This window comes from Pseudorca crassidens, chromosome 3 (genome assembly GCF_039906515.1).
Source record: "Pseudorca crassidens isolate mPseCra1 chromosome 3, mPseCra1.hap1, whole genome shotgun sequence".
In the NCBI taxonomy this organism is placed as follows: domain Eukaryota; kingdom Metazoa; phylum Chordata; class Mammalia; order Artiodactyla; family Delphinidae; genus Pseudorca; species Pseudorca crassidens.
Genome location: NC_090298.1, coordinates 155,387,651 through 155,406,574, shown reverse-complemented (window position 1 = coordinate 155,406,574; position 18,924 = coordinate 155,387,651). Strand labels below are relative to the sequence as shown.

At 37.0% G+C, this 18,924-nt stretch overlaps 1 protein-coding gene across 6 annotated transcripts in view; it reads right to left on the bottom strand.

Annotated features, from left to right (window-relative positions):
* Window positions 1–18,924, bottom strand: part of GABRB2 (gamma-aminobutyric acid type A receptor subunit beta2) — a 389,457-nt gene that overhangs the window by 141,623 nt on the left and 228,910 nt on the right. For all 6 annotated transcript variants that reach the window (XM_067732940.1, XM_067732938.1, XM_067732939.1 and 3 more), the window contains exons 7-9: window positions 9,532–9,669; window positions 7,771–7,923; window positions 3,865–4,109 (exon numbers count right to left, since the gene is read on the bottom strand). In XM_067732940.1, coding sequence (XP_067589041.1) covers window positions 3,865–4,109; window positions 7,771–7,923; window positions 9,532–9,669 — 536 coding nt within the window. The remainder of the gene's footprint in view (window positions 1–3,864; window positions 4,110–7,770; window positions 7,924–9,531; window positions 9,670–18,924) is intronic.

Genomic DNA, 18,924 nt, shown 5'->3' with positions numbered 1-18,924 from the left:
AACACACACACACACACACACACACACACACACACACACAATAGAAGAATGCAAGGTATAACAGGAGAGCTTTCCTAACACTAGAAAAAGAGACTGTAGTTTTTTAGCTACTCCTGAAAACACTGAAGAAAAATATTCAGTAGAACTCTTACTGTTTTGAGGTTTATTTTTAAAAATCTTAGTAGTTAACAACTTAATTTGTCGCATGGAGACAACTGTGAAAGTAACAAGGCTTGTCAGCTACGGACTCCTGTAGACAGACGGGTTTTTTTAGGTGATGTGAACTGAATATATAGACTAATCTGGAATCAGCTTTTAAATTTTATATTATTTTTTCACTTGCTTGCACAGAGGAATGTACACTGGATAACGACTAGAAAACCTAGATCATCTCAGAAATCTTGTTAACTTTGCTATGCAACCTTGGATAGTTAACTTTCTTTCAGAGCCTTAGTTTTTCCATCAGTTAAACACCAGACTAAAAATTGTTTTAAGAGCTGCAGATAACTCTTGTTAAAATAAGAATTTACAGGAAACTTCATACAGGGAAGAGATTAGAAAAATGTGGAAGCATGCCTTTGAGTGACAGTGGGCTCCCACCTGGCTAGGCTTCCCATTTTCATCCCTCCTGCCCTCAGGACAGAGAAGAGTTTAAAAATCACTTTAGACCATATGACATGCTGCTTCTGTCTCTAGGAAACCATCAATGGAACCAGAAAAAGTCAATCCCTCTCCTAGTGACTGATTGCTCCAGAGCATCCAACAATACTTAGTTGATTATATGTGCCTGATCTTTAAAAAAAAAAAGAAACTGTAAAATTACAGTTAAAAAGAAGGAACATTCTTGATAAGAAATAGAGTGACATTATTCATGATGCCGACACAAAAGAAAGCATTGTGCAATCAGAGCCCTCTGTGGGTCTCCTCTAACCCTTCATGCTGTGTTAAAAAAAAAAAAAAAAAGGGAGCCTGGAATGTTAGATGGCTACCTTTAAAAAATCTAATCAACATGGCTCTAAGTATTCTGGCCTAAGAAATAATTGATAAAGTTTATAGTTGGCTTGCTATCGATTTTACAGCGAATACCTGTTGAAAAATGATTTCGTTGCTTTGACTTTAAAACTTCCAAAGTGAAACATTCCTCTGTAGGTAATACTTTTTTAGGGATAGGACTGCATCCTACATACTAGAGCATGCAGAACGCACAAGCAAGTATCGCCAATAGGTCTGGAGACTGTAAATTTTATTTTGAAAAGTAATAATGTTTATCGTTTATAATATTTTGTTAATGTTTATCACTTACCTAGTGCTTATCATATACTGGGGACTATGCTATTTTCTACATTTTATCATAACTTCATAACTTATGAGAGGAATTAACTCCATTTTACAGATGAGGAAACTAAAGGGTCAGAGAGACTTTTTTCCCCCCTATTATCACACAACTACTAGAGGGTAAATATCAAACCTGACTGACTCTAAAATATCTGTTCAGAATTACTGTGCTAAATGATAACTCCTGATACCATGATGTTATTGCACACTGATCAAAGAAAGAAGAGACTCCACTTGTGCTAAAGAGTTTTAAGAATAGGACACGTATCTTACATTTTTCTCAAGTTTGAAGCCGGAGGATTGGACTAGCATAGAGTTTTTTAACCTCAGCAGTACTGACGTTTTGGGCTGGATAATTGTTATGGGGAGGCCGTCCAATGCACTGTAGGATGTTTAGCAGCACGGCTGGCCTCTACCCACTAGATACCAGTGGCAATCCCCTCCTCCTGGTTTTGATAATCCAAAACATCTACAGACATTGTCAATGATCCTCTGACGGGGGTGGGGGGGCGTGGTGGCAAAATGGCCTGAGATTTGAGAACCACTGTACTAGAAGAATTCTGGTATCTTTTTTATTCTCTCATTCTATGCTCTGAATTGTGGATCCAACTTCAGCCAAGAGGATGGATGGGTTTTGCATCACTATGGGGTACCTGCCCAGTGAACCATTCCCTACCTCCATCTCAGTACATTGAGTTTAAAACTACCTGAAGCTCTCCAGGTTCAGTCTGCTACAAAACTGCCACTCTCTGGTACTTAAATTTATTATGTAAATGCAAATTGGTATGAAAAAATAGGGTAGGTGAAAGTGAAGAGAGATCAGATGTTAAGCCAGCTTTGCTTTAGGCAATTTATTGAGACTCATTTCAAACTGCTGTCCTAGGAGATTGTTTTATTTGTTCATTTTCTTTACTAAAGGTACTCTATCAGGAAAATTGTAAAATGGGTTTAAAAAGCATTCTCTATTTGACAGCCCGAGAGAGTCATAATGCTACCTTGGAATCTATTAACAGATTCCAATAAATGAAACCCGGAGCACTGAAAAGAGATTGACAACTTCCTAGACCCTGTGGTTCACTGGCTTATAAGGGCCATACTTAAAATTTGCATCATTATGAATATCATCTCCTGGGAAGGAGTGCTTTTGATTAGAGAATAGTCCAAAATCGAATATCAGACCTATGGATATATGGAAAATACCAGTGAGTCAGAAGCTTTCATTGGGTTTGCGCCAAATAAAACTCAATGGCAGGGATTATTTATGGTGTGCCACCCTTGGAATTAAATTGAAGTTAGAAATATTAAAATGTAAATGCAATAATTATTGGATGGTTAACAATCCCAGATAGCTTAAAAGTATTACTATTTTCTTAGTTCCATCACTATGAACTATTTACCAAATCCAACATCATGCACTACTTTATAAACGCTATTTATGGCAGATATTAAAATAAGTCCTTGTTTTTTTTGTCTATTTTGAAGCGCCTAAATTTGCACTATGGGAAAATGCATATGTAAATATTCTGTTCAGTGCCGAAAGTTATATAAAAGGAAGCCAGGTGAAGTCACATTTTGGGAGTAAAGATGGCTAGATCTATTGGAACTATTGTCGAAAGCCTCAAAATTGAGATTCTAAATCTTGAATGCAAATAAGAATAATATTTGGAGAATTAAAAAAAATTATGATGCCCAGGCATATCCCAGGAACAATCAAATCAGAATTTCTGGGGATGAAACCCAGGCTTCAGTATTTTTTAATGCTTTCCTAGTCATTTAATTGAGCACCCAAAGTTGAGAACCATTGCTTTCAAGAATAAATTAGATTTACAACTGTGTAGGAATTTTTCTTTGGCTATGCCTGACTTAAGCAACATGGTAGCCTCCTGTACTCAAATGCTTCAAGGATTTTAAGTAGTACATGTGCAAGGCATTAAGTAATTATCTGTCACTTAAAAAGTAAGTTATTCTTTTTTTCCCTTCCACTTCTTTTTCTATCCATCTGATGACTTCAAGAACACAGTCTCAGTTTGTTGCTGGTGGGTCTTTAGCACATGTCTGTACATGCTTATTTCCTTTTTAAATCAATGAGAATGCAGAGCTCAGGCCTAGAGCCTTTATCTAGTATAACCTAGAATTTAATAACACAGTTCCATTTTTATTTATACTTAAGATTATCTTCCAGCAAGTAATACTGATTTAAGTGATATGAAATTTCCTTTTTTAAAATAAATTTAAATAAAGTGAGTAAATTTAAATAAACATAAAGTAAATAATAGTACATATTATACTCATATATGGAATAAGTCACAAAGGTGGTTCTCAGATGACTATGGTTTGGGCCACCCTAGTGTTAAGGTAAAGGGCATGTAAATGTTGTACCATAAATTTGGGCCCTAATTGTGCCTCCATCACTAATTATCTCTTCCCTGGGCTTTGGTTTTCTCATTTGTTAACAAGGCCATGAACTTATATTGCAGGCATTCTTCTATGAGTTTAAGAAGCAAGGAGGGCTTTGCCCTTTGAACTTACCTTGTTGACATCCAGACGCATCTTCTCATTGTTGGCACTGGCAGCCTTTTCAGCTGCTTTCTTTTGGCGTTGAGGTCCCCTCCCAAAAAAGATGTAGTTGACCAAAGCATATTCCAGAAGGGCCATGAAAACAAAGACAAAGCACCCCATCAGGTACATGTCAATGGCCTTCACATAAGGGATTTTAGGGAGAGTTTCCCGGAGGTGGGTATTGATAGTGGTCATTGTTAGCACAGTTGTAATTCCTGTAAAAAATGAGAGAGTTAGAGTAATAGTGTTTGTATTTCCTTTCTGCTTTCATCATAGCTGGAAAGTTTAACTGTATTTTTTTACTTGTTTATAGATACTGCAAAATATATACCAGGCACTTATTATATAGCAGCCCTGTGATAGGCCCTGGCAATATGTATAAATCATTAATTTATAGCAAACATTAATCATTTGGGGGGCATTTCCTTTAATTACATTTTTATATTTATAGTTATGTATCTAGTGGGGGGCTAGAGATGTGAATTAAATGCTATGATAGACATCTGTGTAAGGTGAAAGTTGAGAATATGGAGAAGATCCTAGTTTAGCCCATGATGTGGCAGGGAAGAGATCAGGAAATATAGACTTCGGAGCTGAGTCTTGAAGAATGAGTCAGAGTTACCCAGGCAAACAAAACCTGGAGGTCAAAAGTGGTAGTAGACCTAAGGGCATTGGTGGTGGAGAGAGTTTATTTATTTATTTATTTTTAAAATAAATTTATTTATTTATTATTTTTTGCTGTGTTCAGTCTTTGTTGCTATGCACGGGCTTTCTCTAATTGTGGCGAGCAGGTGCTTCTCTGTTGCCATGTGCGGGCTCCTCATTGTGGTGGCTTCTCTTGTTGCGGAGCACGGGCTCTAGGCGCACGGGCTTCAGTAGTTATGCCTCGCGGGCTCTAGAGCACAGGATCAGTAATTGTGGTGCACGGGCTTGTGGGATCTTCCTGGACCAGGGCTCGAACCCGTGTCCCCTTCATTGGCAGGCAGATTCTTAACCACTGTGCCACCAGGGAAGCCCGAGAGAGTTTTTTTAAAGGGGTGCTTTGTGGGGGTGAAAGTACACAGCCCATCAAAAGAATCTCAAGAAACTCAATGTGGGTACATTATAGGATATGATGGGAAGAATGATGAGCAAAGTGGAGATTAAGGGCTGCATAATGGAAAGTTACATACACAGTGCCTAATGCAGAACTTGAACTTAAAATTGAAGGCAATGTGAGGCTACTGACCAGCTTCCAGTAGGGAGGTATCAGGGACAAACTGTGTTTAGGACGATCATGAGGGTAAGCATGCAAGACAGGAAGCAGAATACCAGCTGAGAGTTTTTCAGAATAAGTAAGTGATGAAGGGAAAATAAATTAAAATCACTGTAAAAGTACTGAACTCAATGAATGCATTAAACAGATGATATGAACAATGATTGCAAAAAATATGGAAACTAGAGGTGGAGAGTAACAGAGAAGCAGCTGTCTAGCCTTCGTGTTTCTGGGTTGGGAATGTAGGCACATAATGCACAGATAAATAATATAGAAGTATTACAAGACTCTATGGGAAACGCCACACTATGTCAGGTTATTACCACTAGTCCAGCTGAGGGAACATCTCCAACAGTGGGGAGTAGTTTTCCCAAAGCTGTAATTGGAGGGATAGACAGAGATATGCTGGGTAAAAGCAGTGGGAGTCCAGAGCCCTGAGTTTCCTACAAAGGTCCAGCTTTGTAGGAAAAGAGTGATGTGAAAACAGAGCTCCTAGGTCAAGATCACACAGATGGGAAGTTGCAGAGTCAAAATTTGAACTGGGGTGTCTCTGACTCAGAAACCTGTGCCCTTAAACACTACCCGATAACACAGACCAAAAGTTAATTTTCAATTCTATTTTTTAAGAACATATGTTTTCTGATTTAATTTTTTCTCTCTAATAAGATAATTTTTGCCTTGCTTTTCTATATGCTCATGAAACAGATACAGAAAAAATAAATTTGAGCATCCAATTCTGAGCATGGCCAAAAAAATATGGTTATACTTTAGATCTAGGTATTTTATAGTTCTCACATCTTTTCTATGTTAGACATTTTGATACATTTTCCAATTTTACTTTTCATTATTTCATCTAGAGCTTATCTTGGATGACATGAATATTACATGTATATTATAAAACAGACAACACTAATTTTACTATTTATCTAAATCTCATGTTAAGGTGTTTCTGACCTAGTAATAAACTGCTCACATAAAAGACATTTGACAATTTTCTTTCAAAAAGTAAATAACTTAGGTATTATTCCTGTAATAGGCATCAAATTGATAACAGATTTTCATTTTGGAATAACAGGATATTTACAAATTCCATTCATTACTCTATTCAGCAGGTATTTACTGGACACCATTCGCTGTGTGAGACACTACAAATATAATGGAAGCAAAATTAGATATGGACCTTCCTCCAAGGTATCTTCAGTACCATGAGGAAAATGAACATCACAAACGAAATAAATATAAATTATAACTGTGGCTGGTCTCCAAGGTTGGTCTACAGTATTTTAAGAGAATATATCACAAGGGACTTGACTCAGTCCAGGAGGTAATTAATTCTCCTTCCATCCCTGAACCACCACAATCTAATCTCAACACAGCAGCCAAAGTTATCCCTTTGTATCTGAAATCATGTCAGTTCTTTGCTCAGTGTTGCTCTAATTTCACTCAGAATAAAAGCAAAACTTTTATTATGGCCCCTGGACCATTTCATCATCTTTTAGTCCCCTCTCCCTGACATTATCTCTACTCCTGAACTCACTCTGCATCTGCCTTACAGGCCACCTTGCTCACTTGCTTGGCATGTTTCTACCTGAGGGCCTCTTCATCAAGCTGGAATATTCTCATCCAGACATTTATGTGACTCGATCTTCTTCAAGTCTTTATCCATTGGCAATCAATGAAGTCTACGCTGATTGTTCTAAACTGTACCCCTAGTATACCCACCCCCTTACCTTGCTTATTTCCACTCTACAGGTTTACCATATTATATAATTTGCATGTTAAATGCAAAATAAATTTACTTTTTTACCTTTTATTGCTAGAACATAACTTCCAGAAGGACACTGGCTTTATCTCCAGTGCCCAGTATGTTTGACACATAGTAGGTGCTCAAAAAATTTTTGTTGTATGAATAATGACTTTGCTAAGGAATTAATGATTTAATTGAGATATACTGGTGAAGCACTTAACTCAAAATTTAAAGGGATTAGTCAGAACTCAGAATAATAAAGATTGCATAAAAGGTCATAAATTTACTATATCTGGAGTTAGCAACATAAAAATGTTCACGAAATACAATTTATTCTCTTCCTCTGGTGTCATGATGGAAAAACGTCATGCATAAGATAAGTGATGCCACGGATGATTTCCCAATATTCTTACTTTGTTGTCTCCTGCCCTCTGCCATGCTATCCCAAAATCTTAGTTAAGACTTCAGAATTTTCTGCTCATTGATTAGTTGCACATTTCATTTCTTTGTTTCTTGTTCAGAATAATAATTAAAAAAAAGATGGAAGAGAGCTCTTCCCAGGTAAGGAAACACAGATAAAAACAACAATTATCTAGCAATATTACATGAACTATGCTTCAATAAAAATATCAAGCTGATGGGACTAATTTCATTACCGACAGCTACATAGTTAACTAATTTTGACATGAAAGAGTTTTAATTTGTGTTTAACTGATTTAACGCTGAATCAGATCACCCAACGTCTCATAGCCAAATTCTTATAATGTGCGCAGTCTGGTCTCGTCACGCATCGCAAATTCGAGGGTAAGGAAAGTGCACGTGCACTCACGCGCACACACAGGCACACTCCACAAGCAGTCAGATTGATGCCTACCTAATGCCACTCTTGCAGCTGAAGCATCGTAATTAATCCAGAAGGAGACCCAGGAGAGGATAGTGATCAAGATAGATGGCATGTATGTTTGCAGGATAAAGTAACCAATGTTTCTCTTAAGCTTAAAGCTGAGGGACAACCTGGGATAGGAACCTAGAAAGACAATTTTAAAACATCATCGTTATCAATCAATATTTATAGGATACCTTTCTTTAAAGGCCCACAAACAGTTTGTATATCTTTCCTAAACTCAATTTTAGCTCCTGGTGAAGGGCATTTTCTTCTGCAAAAGTGGTCTGAGAAAACAGGGCTTTTAATTAGCAGGACTTACTCAGTGTTAAATATATTCCACACTCATCAGTAATTGAAAGAATTCCAGCTCTTCCCTCCTCAGCCTCCTACACTGAATCAAACGTTCTCATTCTCTGCAACTGTGATGACAAGACAATTTGAGACAGTCCCTTGGTTCCCCCTTTAACTGTTTCTCAGCAAGTCCATCCTGTACATTTATGTATATAAGAATAAGGCTGCACACTCTGATTATAGGGAAAGAAATCTCTTCACAAGCCCCAGGATGCATTTTAAGGCGAAGATCAGTGGCAAGGCTGCAGTTAGTGCAGCAAATCCCTGAAATTTTGTGAAGGTTTTCATGTGTACGCAGTAATTTTTCTAATTTCATTGCTTCCATAAAAGTTTTAAAAGGATTCCTGACCCACCAAAAGGTGGAGAGTCACTTTTCCTGAGCAATGTTTGTGGGAGATATAACTAAGGATCAGATTCTTGAAGCTGGGTCTTTTGATGGTGTGGACCTGGGGAATTACATTTTAAATGAGATATGTAACAGAACACAGTCTTATAACCTAAAAGAGTCACATTGACAAATGGTGTGTGTGTGTGTGTGTGTGTGAGGGGGGGGATATTCTTACTAACTGAAAGCCTTGTCTAGCCCTCTTGGACTGAAGCAAGTATATTAATATTAAAGTAAAAATATTTTAAGTAGAAACTCATTTCTATAGTGTCTCGGGGGTTCAAAGAACCTCAAACCTAAGAAAAGTTTCTGTTGTTTCTTTTGCAAAGCTGGAGGCTATTTTGTATTCTTGCTTGAAGTAGTTTTCAGGGACAGGAAGTGCCTGAGTCCTTAGCAGACAATTCAAAATCTACAATTACTGTATTAGCTATTTCTGTGCTTGGGGAATTCATTTCAATAAGAAAAATATAAAGAGGGATATTCCTGTGGACTTATTTTTCTTTTAATGAGTATGGAGCAAATTACTGCATTCCTGGGCTTTTTTGTTAAAAATCTGTGCTGATGAAAACAAGTCTGACCTCAATACTGGAAGAATAAGAATGGTAAATGTATCAGGATAATCTCAACATCTGGAAAAGATTTTAGCTCCAAAACAGTAGGTAAGGCTACGTAAAGAAAGTCCTACCCTTTGAGAAAAATGTGAAGTCCTCCCACCCTACTGTGTTTAGAGAATTTCACTGTGGTCAGACTTGAGTGAACTATGACCTGGCTGTCCTCAGTATGTTTCAAGGAATTATGATAGTACATGAGAGACATTTGCTTTGCTGGGGGTGCCTTCTTGAAAGTAAATGGATGGGTTCCAAATGGGCTTGCTGGGGAACTGAGCATTTTCAGCAGATCTAAGTCTTCCAGAGTCCCCATCCTTCCCTGGGACCTGATCCTGATATAAGTGAACCCTTTTGGCAAAATATAATAAAGCCCCTTTTCTCTTAACTATTTGCCCTGATACAAACCTGTGGAAAAAACAACCTTCTTGGTGATAAGTTTATAATCTACAATAGAGAACTGTGGAAGTTCAATCTTGGTTACTCCTGTTACTGCATTATCATCCCCACGCCAGTAAAACTCAATGTCATCAGTTGTATATCCATCTGTAAAAGGAAACACACAAACACATATACAGATACACACAAAAAAGACAAACAAAATAGAAAAAAATAACTGTTTAGGAAATGAACTGTATAAACAATAATAGCTACAGCTAAAGGTTATTATGTGTTAGGTATCACGCCAAGCACCTTAAGTATATTACTATCTTTAATCCTCACAATAATCCCATTGGGGAAGTATAATTAGGCTCACATGAGGCAACAAAGGCTGAGAGAAATTAACAGCTTATATTAAGTCTTGTAACTAGGAAGTGGTATCGTTGGGACTTGAACCTAGGTTTATCTGATTATGAACCTCATTCTCTCAAACAGCATCACATTATCACATAACCCTGGGTTGTACTCTAAGAGAAGACAAAAGAAGAGAAAAATCATTTAAGTTATCAGTACAGTATTAAATGGTACCAAACCCTTCCCCGCCAATACAAAATATCTGAATTACAAAATATTTGGATTTTAAGTCGGAAGAGAAGTGATTATGAAGAAGTGAGTCATTAATTTTTTAACATTCATAGACATGATCTCCAAATTTGATTTTGCAGCATATCTAAACCCCCCCAAAAATGCCCTAAAAATTCAAAACAACATATAATTTCCAGCAGTTTTAAGCAGTAAGTACAAATGCAGAGTGTACACCGCAAATGCACAGTGCATTTAGGGGGTCTGGCTCCATTCATCCAACAAATACTTATTGAGCACCTACTATGCTTGTCAGTGCAGTTGCTGGGGATAGGACTCTGCACAATAAAAACATGACCTCTTTTATAATGATCCTTTCAATCCATGGGGTAGAGTGGGACAAACACACGTATTCTAATTAGTAAGCACACATATAACTGCAGTGAATAAACACATATTATATTGCAAACAATGCTGTACAGGGAAGCATGCAATGAAATCCAGTGAATACCAATATTTTACAAACTCACGCATCCCCCACAAGTCCCCCCAAAAGCATTCGTTATATTTGTATATCACATTTATCTCTTCAAAGAACATTTGCACCCAGATAGCTGAATCTTTACGAGTCTAGGAGGCAGGCAGCACAGAGAATCTCCTCCAATTTCAAAAGCAATAAAACCAATGAGAAAACTGCTTAAGTTTCTGTCTTTTGACATGTAACTAGTTAGTGTAACACTGAGGATGTGAACATCAATTCTTTGATTCTTAGCTCTTATGATTTCCAAAAAACCACATTTCTTCCAAAGAGAGAAAGTCATATCTCCAAAAAAGTGGAAGCAAATTATTTTTCAAAGAACTACAATACCCTCAATTTGAGAATCTATATCAACCATAGCATAGCTCAGGCGTTGTCTTAACTTTTCTAGAAATCTGAAGTCTTCTTTATTCAAAAGAGTAGCCATCTTTATCCGATAATAGATATAGAGATTTTTTGGAAGAGTTTTTGAAAACTTGAACTTGCAGTTCCCTAACAATAGGCTTTTGGATAATAGCTAATGATTTTCAAAAGGGTTATTTACTTGCAAACATCATAAATTGTAATAAAGATGGTGGAGTTTAAATAGATTATAGACCACCAACATTTTTATTAGCATGATCTCACTTACAGCCTTTGTTTTGTTAGAGAATGTCTTTCTTCATAGAAAACTAGATTTAAAAGTAAATTACTCTTGGCTTTAAAGGAAACCCCAGGTATTAAGTGAATGACACAGCAAGCTGATTCTCAGATAAGAGCTCTCACTCCTTATTAATCTACTCCATTAATATTCGCTATCTAAACCTAAGAACTCAGGTGTCTGTCCCAAAGTATAACTGCTCTTTTCCTAAGATGGCAACTTTCTTAATGTGGCCATGGGAACTGTCAGAGTCCAGAACTTCAACTCAAATTAAGTCGCATTTGTCATTGGTTATCTGTACACATCTCTCAGTTATGAAATTGTTTAGAGTCAATGACAACCGCACCATTCATAAAACAGTTTAAAATAAAAAAGAGGGTCAACTTACTCCTAGAATCAAGCTAGATATTTAGAAATGTATTGTAAAATTGAATCTGTGTATAAACAAAAAAAGGTATTTATGAAACAAGGAGGCAATAGTTTTCTAGAATGCAGCCATCTTCGAAAGAAGAGAACAAGGGAAAAGTCAACTCACTACTGCCAATAGAGGACTAAGTATAAACTAGTGAAGGGTGTGTTTCTGGTCCTCCAGCTTCCTTTCCTCAGTATTTAGCTTCTTTTATTCATCACTACAAATCTTGTAACAGAAGCTCTCTGTAGGCAGAGGCATGGGAATATCAATGGCATTTCAATACAGCTGTAGAGGAGATGCCTAATGGGTATTTAATAGGTAGAAACATTATAATAAAATACAGACTTCTGTCAAAAAGCCAGATATTTGACACAGTGCTTGCTAGACAACACCTGGCAGAGAATAGGTACTTGGGATAAATTATTGAATTAATACAACAATTATTTAATATACATGTGGATTTGGACAATGGTTGTTTATCCAGATGCTTGGCAATGTGAAGGTATTCATCATGTTAATATCTCTGTCTCTTGCTCCTAGCACAGTACCTGGCACATAGTCGGCATTAAATAAGTATCTTCTGAGTGAATTCAAAAAAATTCACCCAATGATAACATAACCCTTGAGAATAATCCAAAAATCCTTCATTATATATTTTTCCTTATGTATTAGTTGGGCAAGCTACCTAGCCTCTCTGTCCTCCATTTTCTCATCTGAAAATTAGGGTAATAATAGTAATAGCTACTTCACAGAGCAGTTATGCCAGAAAAATAAGTTGTTCCCTGTAAAATACTTTAAAAAAGTAACTGGTAGATAGTGCTCAAAAAGGTTAGCTAATACCTTCTCTTTAAATAAGAATTATTTACCATTGCAACAAAAAGAATAAAACACCTAGGAATAAACCTACCTAAGGAGACAAAAGACCTGTATGCAGAAAACTATAAAACACTGAGGAAAGAAATTAAAGATGATACAAATAGATGGAGAGATATACTATGTTCTTGGATTGGAAGAATCAACATTGTGAAAATGACTCTACTACCCAAAGCAATCTACAGATTCAATGCAATCCCTATCAAATTACCAATGGCATTTTTTTTTTTTTTACAGAACTAGAACAAAAAATCTTAAAATTTGTATGGAGACACAAAAGACCCTGAATAGCCAAAGCCGTCTTGAGAAAGAAAAATGGAGCTGGAGGAATCAGGCTCCCAGACTTCAGACTAAACTACAAAGCTACAGTAATCAAGACAGTATGGTACTGGCACAAAAAGAGAAATATAGATCAATGGAACAGGATAGAAAGCCCAGAGATAAGCGCACACACATATGGTCACCTTATCTTTGACAAAGGAGGCAAGAATATACAATGGAGAAAGGACAGTCTCTTCAATAAGTGGTGCTGGGAAAACTGGACAGCTACATGTAAAAGAATGAAATTAGAACACTCCCAAACACCATATGCAAAAATAAACTCAAAATGGATTAAAGACCTAAATGTAAGGCCAGACACTATAAAACTCTTAGAGGAAAACATAGGCAGAACACTCTATGACATAAATAACAGCAAGATCCTTTTTGACCCACCTCCTAGAGAAATGGAAATAAAAACAAAAATAAACAAATGAGACCTAATGAAGCTTAAAGGCTTTTGTACAGCAAAGGAAACCATAAACAAGACGAAAATACAACCCTCAGAATGGGAGAAAATATTTGCAAATAAAGCAACTGACAAAGGATTAATTTCCAAAATTTATAAGCAGCTCATGCAGCTCAATAACAAAAAAACAAACAACCCAATCCAAAAATGGGCAGAAGACCTAAACAGACATTTCTCCAAAGAATATAAACAGATTGCCAACAAACACATGAAAGAATGCTCAACATCATTAATCATTAGAGAAATGCAGATCAAAACTGCAATGAGATATCATCTTACACCAGTCAGAACGGCCATCATCAAAAACTCTACAAACAATAAATGCTAGAGAGCGTGTGGAGAAAAGGGAACCCTCTTGAACTGTTGGTGGGAATGTCAATTGATACAGCCACTATGGAGAATAGTATGGAGGTTCCTTAAAAAACTAAAAATAGAACTAGCATACAACCCAGCAATCCCACTACTGGGCCTATACCCTGAGAAAACCATAATTCAAAAAGAGTCATGTACCACAATGTTCATTGCAGCTCTACTTACAATAGCCAGGACATGGAAGCAACCTAAGCATCCATTGACAGATGAATGGATAAAGAAGATGTGGCACATATATACAATGGAATATTACTCATCCATAAAAAGAAACGAAATTGAGTTATTTGTAGAGAGGTGGATGGACCATAGTATCTCTCATACAGAGTGAAGTAAGTAAGAAAGAGAAAAACAAATACCATATGCTAACACATATATATGGAATCTAAAAAAAAAAAAAATGGTCATGAAGAACCTAGGGGCAGGAGGGGAATAAAGATGCAGACCTACTAGAGAATGGAGTTGACCACATGGGGAGGGGGAGGGGTAAGCTGGGACAAAGTGAGAGACTGGGATGGACATATATGGACTACCAAGTGTAAAACCGATAGCTAGTGGAAAGCAGCTGCATAGCACAGGGAGATCAGCTCGGTGCTTTGTGACCACCTAGAGGGGTGGGATAGGGAGGGTGGGAGGGAGGGAGATGCAAGAGGGAAGAGATATGGGGATATATGTATATGTATAGCTGATTTACTTTGTTTTAAAGCAGAAACTAACACACCATTGTAAAGCAATTATATTCCAATAAAAATGTTAAAAAAATCCTATGATAAAATGTAATGGAAAAGAATATATAAAAAAAGAAGGTATATATATGTGTGTGTGTGTGTGTGTGTGTGTGTGTGTGTGTGTGTGTGTAACTGAATCACTTTGCTGTACAGCAGAAACTAACATTGTAAATAAACTGTACTTCAATAAAAAAATTAAGAAAACAAACAAAACAAAACAAAAAGAATCTGCCTGCCGATGCTAGGCACATGGGTTTGATCCCTGGTCCGGGAAGATTCCACATGCCATGGAGCAAATAAGCCCATGTGTCACAACTACGGAGCCTGTCCTCTAAAGCCCGTGAGCCACAACTACTGAAGCCGACGCATCTAGAGTCTGTGCTCTGCAACAAGAGAAGCCACTGCAATGAGAAGCCTGTGCACCCCAACAAAGAGTAGCTGAGTAGCCCCCACTTGCCACTACTAGAGAAAGCCGCACACAGCAATGAAGAACCAACACAGCTAAAAATAAATAAATAAATTTAAAAAATAAATAAAATAAAAAATAGAGAAATGCAAATCAAAACTACAATGAGGTATCACCTCACACTGGTCAGAATGGTCATCATCAGAAAATCTGCAAACAATAAATGGTGGAGAGGGTGTGGAGAAAAGGAAACCCTCTTGCACTGTTGGTGTGCATGGAAATTGATACAGCCACTATGGAGAACAGTATGGAGGTTCCTTAAAAAACTAAAAATAGAACTACCATATGACTCAGCAATCCCACTACTGGGCATATACCCTGAGAAACCATAATTCAAAAAGACACATGTATACCAATGTTCATTGCAGCACTATTCACAATAGCCAGGACATGGAAACAACCTAAATGTCCATCAACAGATGAATGGATAAAGAAGATGTGGTACATATATATAATGGAATATTACTCAGCCATAAAAAAATGAAATGGGGTCATTTGTTGAGATGTAGATGGACCCAGAGTCTGTCATACAGAGTGAAGTAAGTCAGAAAGGGAAAACAGATATAGTATGTTAATGTATATATGTGGAATCTAGAAAAATGGTACAGATGAACCTTGTTTGCAGGGCAGGAATAGAAAGGCAGACGTAGAGAACGGACGTGTGGACACAGAGGGGCAGAAGGGGAGGGTGGGATGAATTGGGAGATTAGGTTTGACATAAATACACTACCGTGTGTTAAATAGATAGCTAGTGGGGACCTGCTGTACAGGGAGGTCAGCTGGGTGCTCTGTGATGGCCTAGTTGGGTGGGATGGGGGTGAGGGAGGGAGTTCCAAGAGGGAGGGGATATGTGTATGCATATGGCTCATTCACTTCGCTGTGCAGCAGAAACTAACACAACACTGTAAAGCAATTATACTCCAATTTAAAAAAAAACACATTAGAAGGTTATTTTGATGCCTATGATTGTGGAATCTGACACAATGGAGCAGGATATCATATATGCTCCTTGGCTACTGCTGGTTTTAAAAACCTCAGTCTTCTTGACTTCATTTTGGGTTAACCAAGGATAGAATGTTGCAAATGGAAAGCAAGTATATGCTCTTGCATCATCAATTTCTGTAGATGAAAGACCAACAATCCATAACAGTGCCAGGGTGGTCAAGTTCAAAAGCCAGCTCAATATACTGTGTAGGATTAGCTGAAAGCAGACCTAGTTTTCTTCTTTTCTTTGAATTTTCTCTCAAGGAATATTTAGTGGTCTCTCAATGTAATTAAAAAATAAAACATATGCAAATACATATGACCTGACTTTACATCTGTCATAATAATAATGAGTAAAAAATAATTAGATATCTTTTAAAAGGTATCAGAAGGAGGAGATGCACTGAAGCTCCTCATTAATGTCTTGCAAAATAAATTCATCTTTTATATTTTATTCATGGGATTCCAGAAACTGAGTGATTAAATTATATTGTATTGTTATCATTAAAAACATAATCCACATCAATTCAATTGGCCTATGAATAAACCAAAACACAAATTTATTGGAATTTACCTGGAGGAATTAAAACTGCATGAAATGTTACAAAACCCTGATCAGAAAGGATAAATATGTAAATTTATAAATCTGTATAAGACACAAATGATAGATATTGGTAAATACCTGTACTATATGAGATTTAAGGAGCAAAAATGCCATTTTAAAATCATTTACATAATAACTGAACAGATTCTCACAACTCTTATGTACCTTATTACATAACATGGCATTTAAACAAGTTTTTTTCTCACTTTACTGATAGTTTACGTTTGTTTTGTTATCTACTAAGTAAACGTTACATTTTAGAAGGATACTACTATGCAAAAAATATGAACCTGTAACAAGATATTAAACAGGCGAGGCTGATGAGAACATTTAGAAGAATTAACTGAATTATCAATGCTACCATATTTTTTCCTAGTGGAAAATTAAAGTGACTTATTATTCTCCTGTTACTTATTTACACTTTGCTCCTCAATTGGACTGTTAAATGTTCTCTGGTAGTTATCCATTTTCTGTCTCCCATTGTATCAACATAGCAATAGTAACATAGTATAACTGACCTTTAAACAACATGGTTTGAACTGCATGGGCCCACTTATACAAGGATTTTTTTCAATAGGAAATACTACAGTACTACACGATCCACGGTTGGTTGAATCCATGGATGTGGAACTGTGGATGCAGAAAAACGTGGGTACGGAGAGCTGACTATAAATTAGAAGGGGATTTTCGACTGTGTTGATGGTTGGGCCCCTAACAGCTGCATTGTTCAATGGTCAACTGTACTGCCATTTACAAGAACAAGAATGCAAACATTTTTTTCAGGACTAACTCAGTGACCACGATTAGAAGCCTCCACAATCAGAATGGACTCCACTCCATGAAGAGGCCTGTATGTAAGTGCAAAGGTGCAAGACTGAGTACAGTCAATGCCAATTAAAGCTACAGGGATTTTTCAAAAGGGAGAGAGAGAAACTCACTTGTCAGCCACGACTCTTTAAATTCAGCAATGAAAGTGTTCCAAAGACACTCTGAGTGATTGCTCTGACTCCTGGATTGTCTTATTCTTCACTCTGCTCTTTAAGCTGGACTGCTAGACACAAATGTTCTGCTGTCAAATCATTTCTAGGCCTCAAGCAGCCCCAAACAATTGGCCTAGGATGGGTCAGACTTGATTACCTAGTGGCATCTTAGTGAGGACACCATCAAGTCATGGCCCAGAATTCGTCCCACATCAAAGATAATCTATCTTTTTGTGCTATTACTGTTTTCAAATTCAAATTGTATGATGTAAGAGAACAGGAAATTGATCATAATCAAGCCAATGTTAGATATTGTACCTTAAAGATCATTTCTTTATTTGGATTTCAATGCAAACTTAGTATTTATTGTCTCTGTATGGGAGCAGGGTGAACTGGTAGCCCTTTCTGCCAGTTTAGCTCTGTGAAGTGTTTCTTATGATTTCTTGTGATTGGAGAGGTTGAAGCAATTAAAATAATTGTCCAGGTAAGAGAAACCAACTGAAAAAAAATAATAATAGGCAAAAAGAGCCACCATAACAGTAGCTATGTTTTACAAAGCCCTTCTGTGTCAGGCACTGCCTTAAACTCTATATGTTTTTGTCTTGAAAGGAGAACTAGACTGGGTTATGGCTACCAGGATTCCTCTCCTCCACCCAACCCATATGCATGAGCCCTAAATCCTGAAGTAATATAGAAAAGTAGGAGAACTTTTAGCTGAAAAAAAAAAAAATAGGCTGGTGCTTCTCAAATTTAATATGCATAGAAATCACCCAGAAACCTTGTTAAAATGCAAACACTGTTTAAGTAGGTAAAGACTGAGATTCTGTATTTTTAATAACCTCCCAGGTAGGAAGGATGCTGTTTGTCCATGTACCATCCTCTGGATAGCAAGTGATCAGGAGATTTTACAGAGCAAAAGTCATTTGCCTTGCCATGGGAGTCAGGAAAGGCATGTTTGGTATCTATCCTGACCCAGAGAAGAAGAATGTTTCTTCTGAATAAAGGTTTTATACCTCCAAAATTAAAATATCTTCTCCCAGTTCTACCTCTCTTATAAGGAACAACAGGAGATGTTTCTGATGCTGCCAGTATCCAGGGGTCTGGTTTTCTTTAATAATCTATGACCTATGCTCACCAATAAAGCAATAATAGAAGAGAAAAGGGAGATGGGGCTACCTCTAAAACTTTCCTGCAAATTTGTATTCATTCAAGTTTTATTTGAATATTTAATGATATTTGGACTAAGAAGATTCCACTCTAGCATCAGATGTCTGCATCTTTTATTTACTTTCCTCAATAGACTAGTCAACAACCTTTTAGGTTTCCCCCCTTCCTCTAATCTACACTAAACATGCTGCTATTATTACTTTGTTTATAAACAGGTTGATAATGCTACTTCCATGCCTTAAAAAAAAAAAATATGGAGAACTTTTTGATGGCCTTCCCAGTAGATTGAG